The 20,333-nt window shown below is 31.6% G+C and overlaps 1 protein-coding gene across 5 annotated transcripts in view; it reads left to right on the top strand.

Moving 5' to 3' along the window:
* Window positions 1–20,333, top strand: part of DPYD (dihydropyrimidine dehydrogenase) — an 833,094-nt gene that overhangs the window by 101,170 nt on the left and 711,591 nt on the right. For all 5 annotated transcript variants that reach the window (XM_059375481.1, XM_059375484.1, XM_059375483.1 and 2 more), the window contains one exon: window positions 4,313–4,395. In XM_059375481.1, the coding sequence (XP_059231464.1) occupies window positions 4,313–4,395 (83 nt within the window). The remainder of the gene's footprint in view (window positions 1–4,312; window positions 4,396–20,333) is intronic.

The following is a 20,333-nucleotide window of genomic DNA, read 5'->3' as shown; positions in this document are numbered from 1 at the left end:
TTGGGTCTTTTTAGGTATTCATTTACTCCAAAAGGCATTATTGGGTGAATAGCAGTTGTTAACAGTAAGCTATGTTGTAGGTTGCATGTAGCAAATGGATGTAACTGAATTTATGACATGATTTTTTTTTTTTTTTTACTTTGTGTACATTGTAAAAGTAAAGAAAACTGGTGATTAGAAATTTCCTAGACAATTTGAAATAAATGAAAACTTTCATGAACCCACTGGCAAACAATTAGAGGAGGAAAAATCTTAATAAATTACATATTTAATAGAAATGTTAAGAAATACTGAAACGATCCTGTTTTACATTAAACTTCTTTTATTGTTAGCATTTATTTTATTGTAATGTATTAAGAAAGCGGCATAGTCAACATAAAATGTACAGATATTCCAAAAGCTTTAAAAATTTTATTTGTTTCTGAATTATTTTGAAATCAAAAGAAATATAAAGCCACAACTGAAACTTTGAAAAACATTGGTAATTGTAATTTTAGAGAAGTGCCCTTGTTTATTCAACATTCTCTGGTAATCTGAATTACTCATTTAATTTCAAATAAGAGTGAGTTAGACTTTGTTATAGGAATTGGTTGTTTCATACAGAATTTTAATAAACAATAAAATGTTATTCTATGGTTACTAGTTGATAGCTAATATTTACTGTATTGGATACTTTGAACTTCTTTATATGCACTTTTACATTCAAATTGTAGTGATATGTGATAGCATTATGATTTCCTAACCAGAATTCAAACTCTCTCCTAAAAAATTTTTATTGCATTATAATTACACATGGAAAAGTCGAATGTTAGTACTCAGTTCCATGAATTTTCATAAAATGAATTAAACAGTGCTGTAGAAGACCCTCTTATGTCTCCTGTAGTCACTATTTTGATTAGCTTTGCGTATTTTTACAATAACTTCACGAGATGTATTTACATACCATAGAGTTCACTTTTATGTATATTCACATATTTTTATTCACATATTTTCATATGCTCATAGTCACATATTTTTAGTATATACACAGAGTTGTGCATCTATCACCACTAATTCCAGAACACTTTTATCTCCCCCAAAAGAAACCTCATTACCATTAGCACTCATTCCCCCACTTTCTTCAGTCTTTGGCAACCACTGATCTCCTTGCTATCTCTGTGTATGTGCCTGTACTTGATGTTTTATAGAAATGGAATTATACAGGGGCATCTGGGTGTCTCAGTGGGTTAAGCCTCTGCCTTCTGCTCAGGTCATGATCTCTGGATCTTGGGATCGAGCCACGCGTCGGGCTCTCTGCTCAGCAGAGAGCCTGCTTCCTCCTCTCTCTCTCTGCCTACCTCTCCGCCTACTTGTGATCTCTGTTAAATAAATAGATAAAATCTTTAAAAAAGGAAAAAAAAGAAATGGAATTATACAGTGTGGCCTTTTGTATCTGGCTTTTTCACTTGGCATATTTTTAAGTCTCATCTATGTTGTAGTATATGGCAGAACTTTATATTGCACAATAATATTCTGTTACATCATTATACTGCATTTATCATGTTATCAACTTTTTGAGTTTTGGATTTTTTCCCCTATTTTTTTTCTGTTATAAATAACGACGCTATGGACCTTTGTATACAAATATGTATATGTGGATATATGTTGCCTTTCATTTCCATTCTTACACCAATACCACAATGTCTGGATTACTTTAGTTTTAGTGTCAGTTTTGAAGTCAGGAATTCCTTTATGAGTCTTTCAACTTTGCACTTCTGTTTTTAAGAATATTTGACTATTCTGGTCCCTTGTGTTTTTGTATGAATCTTAAGATCAGCCTGTCAAAATCTGCAACAAAATGTCAGCTGGGATTTTGACAGGAATTGCACTGAATCTTTAGATAACTTTAGGGTATAGCACCATTTTAACCTTATAATCCATGAACATGGGATGTCTTTCCATTTATTTTTGTCTTCTTTAACTTTTTTCTTGATGTCTTGTGCTTTTCAGTGCACAAGTCATATGCTTCTTTGTTTAATTTATTCAGAAACATTTATTCTTTTTTATTCTCATATAAATGGAGGTTTTTTTTCATTTTTCGGTTTATCTTTGTAACTTTATCTTTGTAACTTTATATAAGTGGAATAATTTTCTTATGTGTTCTTTCTCTTTTGTGTGTCACATCTTTTGCTCAATATTATGTATGTGAAATGTATCCATGCACTCCATGTAGTTGTAGTGTGCTCATTCTTATTGCTATATAGTTTACCATTGTATTACTATATAATGATCTATTTATATATTCCATCTTGATGTACATTTGACTTGTTTCAGGTTTTGGTTATCTTGAATAATGTTACTAGTAACATTTTTGTACATGAATTTAGGTGAACATTTTATAAATCTCTTCTGGATATATTCCTAGGCATGAGTTCAGCTTCTAAAGTACTTCAAAGAGCTTTACAAAATGATTGTAACATTTTACAGTTCCAGTGGCAGTGCTTCACTTGCTTTCTATACTAAAAAAGCAATTTGTATAATCTGTATTTTAGTCATTTTCACAGTGTGTAGTGATAATTCCATTGATGTTGAACATATTTGTTTGTTTTTAATTAGTAATTTTGGACATTCTTTTGTATATAGTGTTTATATAAGTCTTTTGCCCTATTTTTTATTGAACTATTTGTCTTTTTTATATTTATTTGTAGGAATTCCTTATTTATTATAGGTATAAGTATTTAAAATAGTGTTAAACTGGCCTAAGTATAGAAAATTGAGTACTGGTTCATAATGGAATCCAGAAATAGAACATATATATACTGTGACTTACATATATATATACTGTGACATATATATACTGGAAAAGATTAATTATAGTGGGGAAATAATTATTATTGATTTAATTACCTACATGGTGTGATTTCCTATCTCACATCATATACAGATATCAGTCATGTGAAATGCAAAACAATAAAGTTTTATAAAAAAAATAGGAAAATATTCATAACCTTGAAGCAGTCAAGTATTTCTTTAAAAGGCAATAACTATTAACCACAAATTTAAGTAATAATAAATTTGACCTCATTAAAAATAAATTTTCTTTGTGAAAAGATGCTACTAAAAAATTGAAAAGATAAGACATGTAGCAGAAGGAGATATTTGCAATTTATATATCCAAAATAGGACTGTTATTCAGAATTCAAATTATTTTAGATATTTTGGTAATTTTCACTGTAAAAAACATGCTAATGTGTTAAAAATCTTTGCTCTAATTCGACTGCTTAAAAAAAAGCAAGATTAAAAATAGTGGTCTATATATTTCAGTAGATTTCAAATAAGTTAATTCTTATAAATTGGAAATTATTAATCTAAATTTTGTAATTTTCTAAAAACAGTGTTTTTAGTTAAAATTTAAAATGGAAGGAATACATTAATATTTAAAATTTTAGCTTGTTAAATTAGCTAAAAGCTGAATCTAATTATTTTATTACCTAAATGCCCCTAAATTCTATATAAAATCTAATATGCCAAAAGATTCATGGATACATTTTTAGTTTAAAACTTAATTGTATACTATGTTATGTTCTCAGAACTTATTTGGGTCATGTAACGTTTAGTTTTATATATAAAAATGTAGTTAAGATTGTAATAAAAAATAAAAATTGTTAGAAAATTCAGTCCAGTAATGCTGACAACCTGATATAATGTCACTTAATTTTAAAAAATTGAACTTTATTTTTAAACATACCTATGTATAAAATATATATTTATTTTTAAACATATCTTTATACATGTATTTATAAATATCATACATAAAATTATTTAAAGATCTCACTCTAAAATTTTGGTTGCAAATGTTGGAACTTTTATAATTATACCTGGGCTGTATCTTTCCATGTCAGTAACTGCTAATTTTTTTAGAACTAGTTATTTATACTAGATAGTTTGTCATGATTTCAAACTTATTTTTATTGACTTTCTCTTTTGAATTCAAACTGGTTTTGATATGCTTGAGATCATTTTAGAAAACTAATTTTTAAACCTCAAAGCTTTAGAAGTTGTACTGATTTTATATAAAATTAATTTATTCTATTTACCCCATTTTGAAAAATTGACAAAAAGACTTCTGTGATAGCTGTATCATAAGACATTTTTATTTTGTTACTGTTGAATTCACACTGTCAATTTTAATGAATCCCACCCAATTAAAGTGGTGTGCATATTTTTCATGAGTCCATAATCAATATAATCAAGTATATTTTTACATAATTGCATAGATATAATTTTATCTCAGGATGTTGGAGGATTAATGTGTTTTTTTAATATGTTGCAGAAATGCGAGAAGCTGGAGAATAATTTTGATGACATCAAGCACACGACTCTTGGTGAGCGAGGAGCTCTCCGAGAAGCAATGAGGTAAGTCTGGGTCACCATAGCAACAGTCACAGATGTGGTAAAGAAAAAGTCATTCTTCATTATTGGGGGAACAAATGAGTTCATTGCCACCATTCAGCTCTGTTCTCTAAGGTATTAATTTGTCAGTGGAGAGACTTCCCTTGAGGCTGTACTTTGGTTTTGAAGCTGCATAAATGTTAAGCCTCAGTGCACAGTAAAAAATGTAAATGTTTAATTTGTTACTTAAAATGCTTAAGGGGTGTCTTGTTTTATATTTATACTAAACTGTGTGATTGAATGGAAATATTGTTCATCTAAATTCTGCCTGAATATAAAAAAATAAACAGTACAATGGTGGTTAAACTGAGTAGTATTTTCTCCTAATTAATATTTAATTTAAAAAGAGGTACTTAAAATTTCATATTCTATTAGATTTTATAGGATTATATCATAGTGTTTTTAAACTGATTTACATTTTCACACTTTTATAAAGCATATGGATTAACTTTTTTCAAATATAGTAAGCTTGTTTTTTTTTTCCACTTTTTAACATTACTATTCTAAATATTTCTCTGAAATCTTCCCAAACTTGATACCTTTTAAAGAACTTTTAGGAAGCTATCTTTAAATCCATCTTTTACTCGACATGAAATATGTGTGAGGAATAAAACTCATCATCCTCAGAGCTAGAAAACAACAAATGAGATTAATCTTAAAAGTTCTGAGCTAAACATTTCAGTGGGATAATTTCTGTTATATTTGTATAGAAATAGTGTATTTACTTCTATTTAGTCTGAGAAACTATAATTGATTTTTAAAATATATCTCCTCCTATAATTTTTTTTTTTTTAGGATCTTAAAGTTAAAAATAATTTAAAAATAAGAGAAAGTATAAACCTATGAGGCATCCTAGAAGGGTAGCTTGGGTACAATTTTGTTATTGCTAGGACACAGTTACCATATACTTTAGTTTAGAAGCTGCTCTCATTTAGTAACCTTCCTTTTACCGTGCAAGCAGCAGGGGAAAGTAATTAAATTTAATAGAAGCTGCCCTCATTTTGAAGCCACTTCTATTTAAAACCACAGGGGGAGGTAATTAAATTTAATGGAAACAGTAGCTTCTACACAAAGATACATGGTACTTCTGTATAGATGATTATGATGTCACAAAAAGAGGAATAATATATTACTAGTACTGAGAAATTACCAGCTGGAGCAAGTGAGCCTATTTTATTGTTAATGTCTTTACTAATAAAAAAAAAAGAGGGAAAAATAGAACTGAGTATACAATAGAGAATTTGCACCTATAAAATGAAATCAGACATTCACAGAAGTTTTGAAAAATAGTAATAAATTAAAAATAAGGTATAAAATAGATTGTAAAAAAAAAGCCAGTGTAGAAATTATGAATGAACTCCTGTTTTTCAACAGTCTTTATCCTGTATCTAAAACTACCACAGCTATAAGTTGAAGACATTGTTTTTGTACATGCTTGTTACAATGATTTTGAATATATTAAGTGTCCACCACAATATTTATCTAGGAAACTACATTTACTCTCTGCATCTTTTTATATGTATGCAGTTTGAAGTAAACATATATGCACACAAGAAGACAAAGAGAATGCCAGCTCTGAAGCTCTGAATAAAAGAAGTGAAGCCCTAAAATATAGAAGGAATTATAGAGGGGCAATGTGAATGAAATGGATGTGACTGAGGGAAATATAATGAACAAGGAAGGGACATGTAATTAGTATAGAAAATTGGTTAGCAGGGAAAACCAAACTGAGTTATGGGAGTACTGTATACAAAGAGATTATTCTGCCAAATTTGGTAATACTTACATTTTAGAAAATGCCAGGATAATCTGCTTTTTAAAAAGTGGAAATGAACTAATAAGAAAAACAAGTATTACCTTGTTGGAGTAAGCTTTCAGTCACTCATGCTATCAGATAAAGCAGTGTTCTAGATAATTTAAATTAGCTTTTAATTATATGGTTGTACAATGTACTTTGTTTACATAAGCTGTATTTTTTACACATACAAACATATTCATAGTGTTTAGATTCACTAAACACGAATAATTCAGTAACCAAAGTATTCAACAATTTACTATACTGTGGGCATGCCACTTTTGTTTTTGCTTCTGTTTTTTGCCTTTAGGAAATGTAGCAGGAGCTCATTCTTTTATATGTAAGATTATAGAATCGTAGGGGAAAAAGTCGTGATGCTCTGTGACTAAGAATAAGAGGAGAATGCATAAAAGGGCAAAAATTAGTTGTTCTCTCATCTGTGATCAATTTTTGCCTTATATGAAGGGTGTCTGGATCACAGAAAACTATGGAGAGGGTGAGAAATTTGATGTAGGCCTTCCAAGCCAGCCAGTTTTACAGGTAGAAGGGATAGAGTTGAGCAGTCATGGAGGCCTGCCGGTGCAAGGTGTACATCGGGAACAGTTAGTAGCTGATGTAAAGCAAAATTTTTCAAGCTCTTTTAAACATACGTTTCCCTACAAAAGTCACATAGGCAGAATGTTTGAATTGGTAACATGTCTCCTTATAGGTCAAGAATCCTTGGGTGGAAATGAAGCAGTGTGAAGTTGGCAAAGGTGATAGGAGCAATTCAGAAGCTCAGTGTGCAAGAAGAGGCAGTGGAAGACTGCTATGAATAATTTGCTGAAATCCTCAGCATTGGGGCTGCCCTTAGAAGGCTGGCTGGAAACGTGTTTGTTACTATATTCTGGAGGCCAGTTACCTAGAATCTAGCTTGCTGTGATAAAGAATATAAATTATGTCAAGAAGTCATGTTTTTATGGAAGGGGGTGACAGAACGAAATATAAAATTAGAATTTTGTAGAATTCTAATGGAGAAGAAGTTACAATGCAGGGATAGGTAACAGTCTTTCATTTATTTAATAAATGTTTATTGGGTTTTTGTAATATACCAGGTGACAAGAATATAGAAATGAGCAAGAGACAATTCCTGCCCTCAAGTAGCTAATAGTTGAGTGGAGGAGACAGGTATAAAAATCAAATACTTGATGTAAAGACTCAAAGTCCCAGTCTTGAGTCCTTTCTTTAGTTCTCCATATTTCATGGTAGCTTTGGTCTTGGTCCATGACATGGCCTAGCTCAGCTATGGGAACATTCTCTTCTCTTGGAAGCTTAGCCTCTGCAGCAGCCTGTGGGTGGCTCTGGACACCTGCAGTGATGTTCTTGTCTTGAGTGTGTCTAGCCTGGAGAAGCTAGAACAGAAGAGGACAGAATCTGAAGATTGATATTTTTTGAGTGCTATATTTGGGCACTGTCACCAAGTTAGATATCCCTTCCTATTTATTAAAGTTCTACCATTTTTTATGAACATAGAACAGGAAAGAGGATTCTGTTCTTGCTTGGTTCTCTGTCATCTCATCTAATCTCTCTTCATAGCCAGTCTTTGCCCTGAAGTCTTGAAAGTGTTCTTTTCTCAGTATCCCAGCTCATGAATCATTTTAGGCCCCTCCCATGCTTCCCTCTGATTCCAGATACGAGGACCTGGAGCCAGAATCTTAAAACACAAGATGCTACAACCTACTCTGGGATGTACTGGCTAAAAATAGCCAGATACCTGATCAGGTTTTAGCTAACCCTAAAATGGGAAGAAAAATAATTTAAAAGTTTGTGTTTGCAGCAGAATAGAGGGCGCAGTGGAGGGGATAAGAGAGCTAGAGAAATCAGTGACCTCACTAAGATAAAGGTGGAAGGTGTAGAGATCAACAGAGCAGGGACGTATTTTTGAGAAATATAGAAATATTTAGAATGTAGATCTGATGAGACTTTGGCTTAGCTTCAATAAATCATAATTCTGACTTAATCTGTGCTACTCTATTTAAAACCTTTTAAAGTATCCTTACCCTTTTTGAATAAATTATAGCTTATTTGTGTGCCCAACTTGAAAGTAAATTCCATGAGAGTAGGAAGATTGCTATTTTGCCCTTGTTTGTTTTTTAGGCTCATCATAGTATTAGCGTATAATAGTGCTCAATAATTATTTGTTGAATTCTTGATAAAGATAAATATAAGGAGAATCACTAAGGGCAAGTCAAATGTTTTTATTTTGAATATTTGGATATACATTAATATATATAGAGAAAAGAGGATTAAAGAAGAGTATCTTGGTTTTCAGATGAATTTGGGATAGCTATGGCAAACTCGTGTAAATCTGCGATAAGCAGAGGAAAAATATAATTCTACAACTCAAGAAAAATACTGGTGGTTGATGTGCACATTTGGGACTTGTTAAGTATCTTGATTCTTGTAGCCATAGGAAAGGATATGATTTCCAAGAATAGGACATCAAATCAGACAGGAGGAGAGTCTAACCAGATGCCTTAGAAATTATTGGGCTTAGGAAAATGTGTGTCACAAAGAGACATATTTTAAGATTTAAAAATTATAAATAACTTTCTCCATCAGAGTAAGTTGGAACTGTAAAATGGTGTGCCTAAGAAAAAAAGGGTGGGCGTCATTTCTGGCCAGTCTTCTGTGGCTCCTGGAGATATCTAGAGCAGTGCTGCACAGCAGAACTTTCTGTGAACTGGAGTAGAACGGTCTTTAGTAGAAATGTTCTATGTCTGTGTTTTTTTTAGCATGATTGCCCCTGGCCACCCATGGCTCCTAGGCACCTGAATTATGGCTATTGTCACTAAAGAACTGAATATTTAATTTTATTTCACTTTTATTGATCTTAATGTAAATAGTTGTATGCAGTTAGAGGCTGTGGTTTGGACAGCACCCTGCAGGGATATGTTTGAGTTGCTAACCTGATGTTCGTCCATCTCTCACTAGTGGGATTCTCATCAGTGGAGTGAGTGGCTAGGGTAAGGCCAAAACCATGTTCACACACATCACACATATACATCACACACTGGCTCTCTCAAAAAATGAAGGGTACAGGATAGATTCATTACATGGTAATGGTTGTAAAACCAAAATTAACAACAATGACTTGATATGGAGGAGGTAAGTGACTATTATTCTTTAAGAGTATTAACAACAAGAACACTCTAGAAATTAATAAAATAATTTAGTAATGTGGTCAGATTTAAGATAAAGATGGAAATTTATGAGGTTTTCTATGTATTACCCATAACCAGTTAGTGGTTGCAATGCATGATCCTGTGATTTTATTATATTTGTAAGGTACCCTGAATCATTCAGGACATGCTGAATCACTGAATAGGTGGTATAAGAGGTGGTTGTTTTGTTATTTGGAAAAAAGAAATCATTTTACATGTTCACCTCACAGATGCTAAAGGATGTTTCATGTATATTAAAGAGCTAAATAAAATAAATGAAACAGCCAAAGTCTACTAGACATGGAAGAGAATTTTTTTTTTCTTTTTTTGAGGTTTGGATGGGGAAAGAGATGATAAGCCAAGAAGTAGTTGAAGAAATCACTAAGCTTTGCCTGCATTAAAAAAGCTTCTGTATGTAGAAAGAAATCATGAAATTAAAAGACAACATCAGTGTAGTATATTGCTGTGTGTTTAAAAGATTCAGAAAGATTAGGAGCTCAGTGGATAATTGGCAAAGTATGATTAAGAAATCTTTGAAAATATTCAACTGTAACAGCCAACAAAATATAAGTTATGTAAAAAATGTACTAATTTCTTGATTACTGACATTACTGCAGTTCAGGGGGGAGATTTTTGAGTCCTAGCACTGGAATAGCAAGACAGCCATTTCTCATTCTCAGAGCTCAAGAAGAGTGGAAATGATTGCTGCATTTAAGGAAAGGATTGCGCCAATAAGTACGAAAGCCTTTAAACAAACATACCCTTTCCACATTAATTTAACTTCCTGAAATTGATTATACAGAAAGCTTAGAAATTATGGACAATCTGAATCTGTTTCTCAAATTATTATACCATAACAGCAAACAAATTGAACAGAACCTAGTAATATACTCTTAAGGAGACAAGGAGATGAGTATTATATATGTAATACATATGACTTATATTTTTATACACCTGCATATGATTTTATATTTACATTTAGATATTTAAAGTTAAATATACTTATAATATAGATTTAACATGTTTTATATTTAACATGTTAATATATTTATAAAATATATATTTAACATATGTTATATACACACAGTGGTAAATTATGGCATATTTAATTCTATCTGGATATTAAAATGATCTTTACCACAGTGTTTTTAGTAACACAGGAATCCTCATGTTAAAATGTTCACTGTAAAATGCCAGGAAACAAAATTGCATGTAGAACATTATCTCCACTGAATATAAAGAATGCAGAGGAAGATGAGATTAAAATGTAGTAAAATAGCTATTATATTTAGGTGATGGGCGAACAGATACTTTTTTCAGGCTTATAATTTTCTGTTCTAAATTTTCTATAATGGAAGCATATTATTGAATGATTTGAAAAATAATGAAGTAAGATATGGAGAAATGGAAAGAATAAAATATGAATACTAGGATAAGTGGTAAAAATCAGATTTTAGACTCCAACTGTGATTTTAGGTAAATTAATCTTTTTTAGTCTTACTTTTTTATAAAGTAGGATTAAAAACTTAATAGGATTGATATGAAAAACAACAATAATGTAGGAGAGGATGCTTTGTAATTTATGAAATATTAATAAAATGAAGGTATAAAGTATTATCTTTGTATACATTATTTGCATTTAATGGTGTTATACTGATTATTTCTAAGAATTTACATATGTCATACATAATGGAATTGCCTGGAAAACTTCAGTGTAGCCTTAGAATGTAGAATACCAGAGGGAATATTTCTTGTCTAACTTATGCAGAGTTTACTATAGTTCCATAGCTGTGTAGAAATATTGTACAGGATTGCTAAAAATGATGACATAAGGAAAAACATTTTAAAGACAGGAAAAACTGCATCTCTGGGTTAAATCTCTGTCTTTTGTATGATACTAGGGAATTTAGAGGTAAAATTCACTTCTTTTCATCATATTTTTTTCCTTATTACTGCCAGTTCAACCTTCTTATCATGCCAAAGTGATTTGACTTCTATATTATCATATTTTGCCCCTTTCTTAGACCCTGTAATAAATTCTAAACATCGAGGGTGAAACGTGGAACCTTTTTAACATTGTGTCTCTCTGTCCCCCTTCCAGTTTCAGAGGCAATAGTGGGACATGTTTAGTACATATGTGAAATTGGAAGGTAATTCAGTTGAATAACTTGAGAAGAGGGAGTGTCAAATTCTGAAAAAGGAATGGTACATATAGTTTATTAAGAAGAAAAAGTAAAAATATGGTATGAAGTTTTTAGATAAAGACTTAATACATAAAAATAGAGATTAGTCAGATTTATGGTTACACCTCTATGGCAAGAATATAAATTACATTTTTTGGAATATGAGCATTGCTAATAAGGGGTCAGTATTTTAATTGCAGAGCCAAACCTATTCAGTGACACCATTTACATTTAGATTTTTATTATTAGAGATGAACTTCCAGGACATATATGAAATTTATTCTTCCTTTTTGCTTGGCTTCGTCACGTGTTAGGAATTCTGTCACTAGATGGTGATGTTGAGTTGCACAGTTTATGTTTCTGGCTTTTTTTCTGGTGTGTGTAATAGTAGTTGTAGGTGGGCCATAAACACAGCCGTTTATACAGAGTTAAACAAAGTGTAACTATATAAGCTTGGAAAATAGTTTTAAGACATACAACCACATTCTAAATATTATTTAAGTCACAAAGTTAACATTGCTTTAATGTGCTTGTTTCTTTACTTCAGACTCATTAGACTTTGGGAGGTGAGAGATACACAAATAACAATCTAAACTTTTCATTAAAGACTCAGGTCTTAAGGAGAGATCCAGTGACATTTAAAAAGAAGTATTTTCCAGTTTTTCTCTTCTATACGTGTTAGTCTAAAAGGTACATCTTTAATTTCACTTCTCTGTTAATATCCAGTGGTAATGGGACTGTTTACCAACTGAACTAAGGGTTGTGTTACTCCTGGTACCTAGCTGCCTATTGTTACATTAATGTTTTAGTTATATTAAGATTGCATCCCTTACTAAACATAATGGTTAAGCTACACTGATACTTCTTTAAGTAGTACCTCTACATGAACTGCGTAAAAACTGTTTCTATGAGTAGTTTTGTCTATCTGAATAAGATTTGAAGATAAGAATATTAACATTATCCTACTTAATCTTATTTTTATAGATAAATTTGTATGTATGCCTATATTATATATGTGTAAATGGGTATGTTTGTATATGTAAATGTGTACTTTCTATCTCTCTGTTTAAATCTTCCCTTCCCAGTCAAGGAAATCTTGCAGTATTTTGAATTTGGAGATTCCTGTGCTTTTTAGACATATCTCTTAGGATTACAAAGACTTATGTACAAGGGGGTTCAATGAAATTCTTTTATGACAGTAAAGAAGGAAAAGGGAGGAGAAGACAACCTAAATATTTATGAATAGTGAGTTGGATAATTTTAAAAATGAATGTAGGGCATGAAAAAATTTGAAATGTCATTGAAGTAAAATATAAGGTGAGAAAGTATTAACAAAATACTTATAGCAACATCATCAGGTTTTTAAGTAGTATGGACAGTAAATACAATTTTTTCAAAATTCTGGATGCATTATATAATGTTATCAATGATTATAGATGACAACATCTGATACATTTTTTTGGCTTTCAAAGTTTTTAAAAATAAACATTATAATCACAAATATCATGTATATTTACATATTTGTGTTTGTTTTTTAACTCTATGAAAAGTTTGACCTGTGAGATTAGATTCAGAAGCAATGTTTAGTTTTCTATTTCAATCAGATTTCTTGATCCTTCATAATTACATTTCTCCAAGTCCTATTTCACTAACAGGTTCAGCAAGTATCTCTCTTGAAGGTAACCCTCCTCAACCAGGTCAGCAAATGATAAGAGTATCTTCTTATTCTTCTATGCAGAGGAGACTATCTTGTCTTTATCATTTCTTACACAAAGAGGCACGTACTCCACCATGCCCAAAGTAAGTTCCTACATTTGGTCATCTAACATATGCAAGTGGCAACCAAGCTGTGAATATCTTAAGATTTCGTGAAATCTAAACACAAAAGTATGCTATCACTTTTTCTAGATAATGATGATATGACTACTCTAATAAATATAGTACTGGAATACAGCTTAGAAAATGTTGGTTAGGCATTAGGGAAATGATTAATTACTTAAAAAAATATGAAATTAATTGAATTTGGTTATATATTCTGTGTAACTAAGTTTATGCAATTTGTGTAATATGAGTATATGTATATATATACATAGACACATTTGACACACAAATACATATGGGTACAAACAAACATACATTTGGTATCATCTATTTATAGCATAAATTATGAATGTTCCTTTCACTCACTTCAGAGGCGAATGAAAGCAAGATTTGTCATTTAATTTTTGATGGACCAAAGATATTTTAATTTTTTCACTATTCATGGGAAATAGGAGAAAAGTCCTATATTAATTCTCAGTCATGTTTATTAGTAAAATTAAATATATGCTTAGCATTAATACCTCTGAATTATTTATGGATTTGGTGGTGATTGATATATATGAATTTGGAACTATGTTGATTTACAAATCTTTTTCTCTACTTTGAATTTTAATTAGAACTTGAATTTGAGAAATATTGATAATATATTAATATAATATATATAATTAATATAATATAATATATTAATATAATATAATATAATATAATATAATATAATAAATTATCAATGATAATTTTTTAAAACAATAGACAAATGAAACCAGGCATACGTTAATTTAATTATATGCTTATAAAATGCATTATCATGTTTATTAAGCTAAATATTCATTCACTCATTTAACCTGGTGCCTGCTATGTATTAGACACCATTAAAAAGGAGTATTTGTAGAAGAAAATCAAATTAAAATGATAACTACCATTTTATGACAACTCAGTAGCTTTAAATGATAGACCAGAAAAGAAAATATAAGTCATTGGTAAATTGGATGTTTATCTTTAAAACAACAAATTAGCAGCAGTATACATAAATAGAATTTAGCCATGCTAACAAGAAAATTTCATTTCCGCCTTAGTAGCTTAAGATTGTATATTAAAGACTAGAAAGGAAGGGATACAGCTTTTGTTTTGCTACCAAAGAAAAGTGCAGAGCTAAGTCTTACTCTAGAATGCTTATCATTTTAGATACAGACTTTGAATGAGCAGCTAATAGCTAAAATTATTTAGGAGATAAAAATTGGTACTGTGAGGATTAGCTTTAATTTTAAGTATCCATAATTGAAGTGCCACATTATGATTTTAATGTTATGATAATCTTGTTAACAAGCTGTTGTGTATATACTATCATATTTTAATGTAGTTGCAAAGCTTAAGTAAACCATAAAGTAAATTGCTTTTTGAATCAGGCTTTTACAAGTGGAAAATTAGTGGTTTACATGTTTTGAATACATATTTTGTAATTATGCTTGGCATTTTCCACAACTTAAGAAGAATAATAGAATAGGTTTATAGATAATACATTATTGTTCATAACACATTGGCATATTTTGTTATTGCCCATTCTAATTAGCTTGGGTTTATTCCACATGTACTATAAAATAATAACTGATTCTGTTTCTTTTTCTGTATAGTCTTCTCTTCTGGAAGATAGACATTGTAGTTTAGTTATGCTATTTCTCATTTCTCATATATTAGCACATTGCTTTTAACAGAAAATTAATACCTTTTCTTGTCTTGTATCTGTATAGGTTATTATGATATACATTGAATCACATCCATTGGGGGTGTTTGTGTTTATTTGTCTTTGGGGAAGGAAAAATGTGTCCAATGCTAATAATTGGTGAAGATAGATAGTAAGTTAGATACATTTTTTTCTGAATTTCTTGCTTCAGTTGACAAATACAAAGCATGGCAATTAGGTAGTCTAAAACAGAAATAAACACACTTCTGGGACCCTGGGTGCCTAAGCCTGACTCTTGGTTTCATTTTACCTCATGATCTCAGGGACCTGGGATGGAGCCCCCCAAGGCAGGCTCTGTGCTCAGCTGGGAGTCTACTTGAGAATTCTCTCTCTCTCTTTCTCTACCCCTACCCCTTGCTCTTCCTTTCCTTCTCTCAAATAAACAAAATATTTTTTTTTAGAAGGAAGAAACAAACTTCTATATAAAAGTCCATGAAGTAAATTCTTCCCTCTTTCTGGTTCATACAGTCTCTGTTGTAGTTATTCAGCTATGCTGATGTAGTGCAAAACCAGCCACATAGACAATATGTGAACTAATATTACTGCATTGGTGTGGTACATTGGTGCATTGCTGGTTGCATTGGTATGGCTGTGTTCTAATAAAATGTTACAGAAACAGGCATCCAGGTGGATTTCTCCCATGGGTCATCACTTATTGACCTCTGGTTAAGAGCAGATTTGACATAAATCAATTAAAATAAATATCAGGGGTGCCAGGGTGGCTCAGTCAGTTAAGTGTCTGCCTTTGGCTTGGTTCATGATCTCGGGGTCTTGGGATGGAGCCCTGCCCACCAGGGAGTCTGTTTCTCCTCTCTCTGTTCATGCTCTCTCTCTGTGTCTCTCTCAAATAAATAAATAAAATCTTAATAAAATAAATTTTAAAAAATAATTTGGTAAATATATTATGAATCTGTGATTGTCTCTGATAGATTAATACTGAGAAATAGTACAAAGCTCTTCCAATTTTATTAACAAAGATGACTACAGAACATTAATGAGTGTCATTATTTCCCAATTTCTGAGTCATTCCTTGAAATTGAGTAAGTTGCTCTTCCTAGATTACTCATTCAAGTATATAAGCATAATTCACAGATAAATCACCCATTGCCATTGTAAAATCACCAATACACAACCAATATGAGGTCTTAGTATCAATGCCACTGAATCAATTAGCATTAATTTGTTATGTTCATGGTTTAGAGTTAAAATGTAGACTAACCACTGAAGAACTGTCTACATTATGAAAGAGTATAATGTTACTCTTCAATTTGGCCCTAATTTGCCACAGTGTGGTACCTATAAAAATACAACATTGTGATATCTTAGTTTGCTAATCATTCATAAATATGTGGAGAATCAAGGCTGTCTACTAAGTTACATATATAATATCTTATATTTATTGGAAATATTGTGATGTGTTCCATAAGTCATTATTTTAACTCCTTTATAATGTTTTATACCCATGGAACTAGATAAGGAACTGCCTTCATTTCAAAAGTTTAACCAATCTATATTTAATAAATCTGTAAATTATAAATAGTGATTTTTCTTCTAGTCCACAAAGAATTTTTTTTGTATTAAATGAGATGTCATATGGGATACTCTGAGCTCTTTTTAAAAAGTGCTCTTGAGGGGCGCCTGGGTGGCTCAGTGGTTAAAGCCTCTGCCTTCAGCTCAGGTCATGATCCCTAGGGTCCTAGGATCGAGCCTCGAATCAGGCTCTCTGCTCAGCAGGGAGCCTGCCTCCTTCTCTCTCTGCCTGCCTCTCTGCCTACTTGTGATCTGTCTGTCAAATAAATAAAAATCTTTAAATAAATAAATAAATAAAAAGTGCTCTTGATGTTTAAATTTCAGTCATCTTAATGTTTTCCAAAGAGCATCTGAAGAAAATTAATTTAATTTAGTACATTTTCTAACTTTTAGCCCTATAGTTCTCTCCCACTAACTTACAGCTCTATAGTTCTCTCCCATTTTAAGGGCCATTATTTTGGAATGCAAATAGAAGAAATAGCCATTTTATTTTGAAATCTTCCATAATATCAGCTTTCATCAAGTTTTAGTACAAATAGGTGTTTGTCACTGAACTACAGAAGTAATACTTTTAATGGATATCATTGCTGCTTACAGACCAATTATCTTGCCAGGATCTTCCTCTATCTTTCAGGAGACTTTAGAAAAACTTTTTTCATTTTTATTTTTATTATTTTTTTAAGATGGGAAAGAAAAACGATTTACAATAAGGTTAAATTACTTACTGGTGTTATATTTGTCATTGTCATATTTCCCCCCCATATTTCATTTTTCCTTCATCCTCTTAGAAGTTATTTATAATTTCATATTCTGTGAGAGAATATTGCTTGAGACATTTCTCACCCAGGGGTAAGAATTGTGTTGAAATTTAAACAGTTTGGATGAAAAAGCTGTTTTGGAGTTCAGATTTTTTCCTTTTAAAAGACCAAAACAAGTATAAGATTTTCTTTCAATGAAAAGAAAAGACCTTCTGGTTTTAACACATAATTACAATTAAATGACTAAATATGAATAAAATATATTAACAATTCACTTTTTCTTTTTCAGTTTTTATTTAAATTCCAGTTATTTAAATACAGTGTAGTATTAATTGCAGGTGTAGAATTTAGTGATTCATCACTTATGTAAAATATCCAGTGCTCTTCATAAGTGTGCCTCTTAATACCCATCAATTTATCCTATTGACAACCCAACCGTCCTCCAACAATCCTCAGTTTATTCTTTATAGTTGAGTCTGTTTTATGGTTTGTCACATGGCTTGAAAAAAAGAGACAAACCACAAATAGTTTAAAAAGCATTAGATGCCAGTTTGAACCAGCCACTACCATTAATTAAAATCTGAGAAGCAGGGGCGCCTGGGTGGCTCGGTGGGTTGAGCCGCTGCCTTCAGTTCGGGTCATGATCTCAAGGTCCTGGGATCGAGTCCTGCATCGGGCTCTCTGCTCAGCAGGGAGCCTGCTTCCCTCTCTCTCTCTGCCTGCCTCTCCGTCTACTTATGATTTCTCTCTGTCAAATAAATAAATAAAATCTTAAAAAAAAATCCGAGAATCATTCTTTGAGTTGGATCATTCCATCAAAATGAAGATCTACTATTACTTGGTATTAGTAGAAGTCTTATACTGCAATTCATATTTATTCAAGATTATTCTACTCATCTGAAATCTTAGAGAATTGATGTTCTTTAAGTTCTTCTACCAAATATCTGCATGATTTTAAGGGCCATAACAAATATATTCATCACATGATTTTTCTATAGATGAGACAGTTATTTCAGAAAGATATCTATATCAATTCTAATAAATGCTATTTGTAACCTATAACTATGAGCAAACTAGGATCTTTCTAGATATATTTAAATTATTAAATACCTCTTATTATTTATTATGATTTTTATTATTTTATCATTTTGTCTGATTATATATAACCACAAATGCAGTTTAAATGTGATGATACATCGAACCTTGAATGCACACTGGAATCATCTTGGGGAAGAAGGGACTTTTTAAAGTATGTATAAGTAGGTATGGTAATATACCTTAAGAAAGCAGTATAACTTAAGGATTTATACCATCCCCAGTACCTAAGCCAAACTCCTAATTAAGTGAAATTGTGTGTGTGTGTGTAGGGGGCTTAGAGCTAGTATTTTTAAAGCATCCCAGGTAATTTCAAAATGCAGCCAAGTTTGAGGACTACACTTCCATTTGGTCTCCATGAAGGCTGTTCTGCTCACAGCAGTAAGAAAAATCTTGTGTATTTATCAGATCATGTTTCTTCTTCATTCAGAACCCCTCAGTGACTTCCTATCTCACTTGAAGTAAGAGGAAAAATTCCAACAACACCCTATGTAATCTGGATCTTCTCTGTCTCCTTGACCTTATATTTTAAGACTCAATGTCTCACTTACTTACATTTAGCCACAGTAGCCTAAATACTTAGAAATTAAACAATACATTTCAAAACAACCATGAAACAGAGAAGAAACCACAGGGATATTAAAAATATATATATTTGGAGCTGAGTAATAGTGAAAATAATAAATCAAAATTTTACAGATGCAATTAAAACATAATTTAGAGGAAAGTTTACAGTCACTTTTGACAGTAGTTTTACAGCTGATTGTAAGACTAACTGTCCTTACCATTTTTACTGTAATTAAAATTATGGATCTATAAATCATTATTTTAAATAATAAAAAGATTTAAAAACCCAAATATAAAAAAATGTTTTACCTAATAGGATAAGGAGTAAGATGAAACAGTACACTGTTAACATTTTGTTTTAATACCTTGTTAGAATCCTAGCTAATGCAATAAGATAATGAAAGGAAATAAAAGGTTTACTAGTTGGGAAGGGAAAAATAGAACTATATTTGTTTACAGATGACATGATTGTTTATTTAGAAAATCTGAAAAAATGTTGAAAAAAAAACCCCATTGGAATTTACAAGGAATTATATCAAGGTTGTAAAGAGAAAAGGTTAATATACTAAAGTCAGTTTTTCTAATATCAGTAATGAATAGTTGGACTTTGAAAGAAAAAAAATAGCATTTACATTAGCAACCAACAAAATAAAATATGTAGACATAAGTCTAGCAAAATATGTACAAGGTCCATAGGAAGAAAACCTATGGAAGAAACTCTAATGAATGAAGTAGGAAGGAAGAAGGAAGGGGCGGAGGGAGGGAGCACAAGGAAGGGAAGGAGGGCGGAGGGAATGCAGGAAGGTAGATAGATAGATAGGTATCCCATGCTCCTAGATAGGAAGACTCTGTTGTTCAGGTGTCAGTTCCTTCCAACTGTGTTTTCATATTCAACATAATCTGAATCAAAATCCCAGCAAGAGGGGCACCTGGGTGGCTCAGTCAGTTAAGCCTCTGCCTTCAGCTCAGGTCATGATCCCAGGGTCCTGGGATCTAGCCCCCAATGGGATCCCTGCTTGGCAGGCAGCTTGCTTCTCCTTCTCCCTCTGCCTGCCATTCCACCTGCTTGTGCTGTGTCTCTCTCTCTTTCTCTTTCTGTTAAATCAATAAATGAAATCTTGAAAAAAATAAAGAATTTAAAAATCCTAACAAGATATTTTTGGTTATGGGCAAACTGATTCTATAATTAATGTGGACAGGTAACAAGACTCA

The sequence above is a fragment of the Mustela nigripes genome, chromosome 14 (assembly GCF_022355385.1).
Source record: "Mustela nigripes isolate SB6536 chromosome 14, MUSNIG.SB6536, whole genome shotgun sequence".
Taxonomy (NCBI): Eukaryota; Metazoa; Chordata; class Mammalia; order Carnivora; family Mustelidae; genus Mustela; species Mustela nigripes.
The sequence above is the reverse complement of the archived record's forward strand: the minus strand, read 5'-3'. Positions and strand labels throughout refer to the sequence as shown.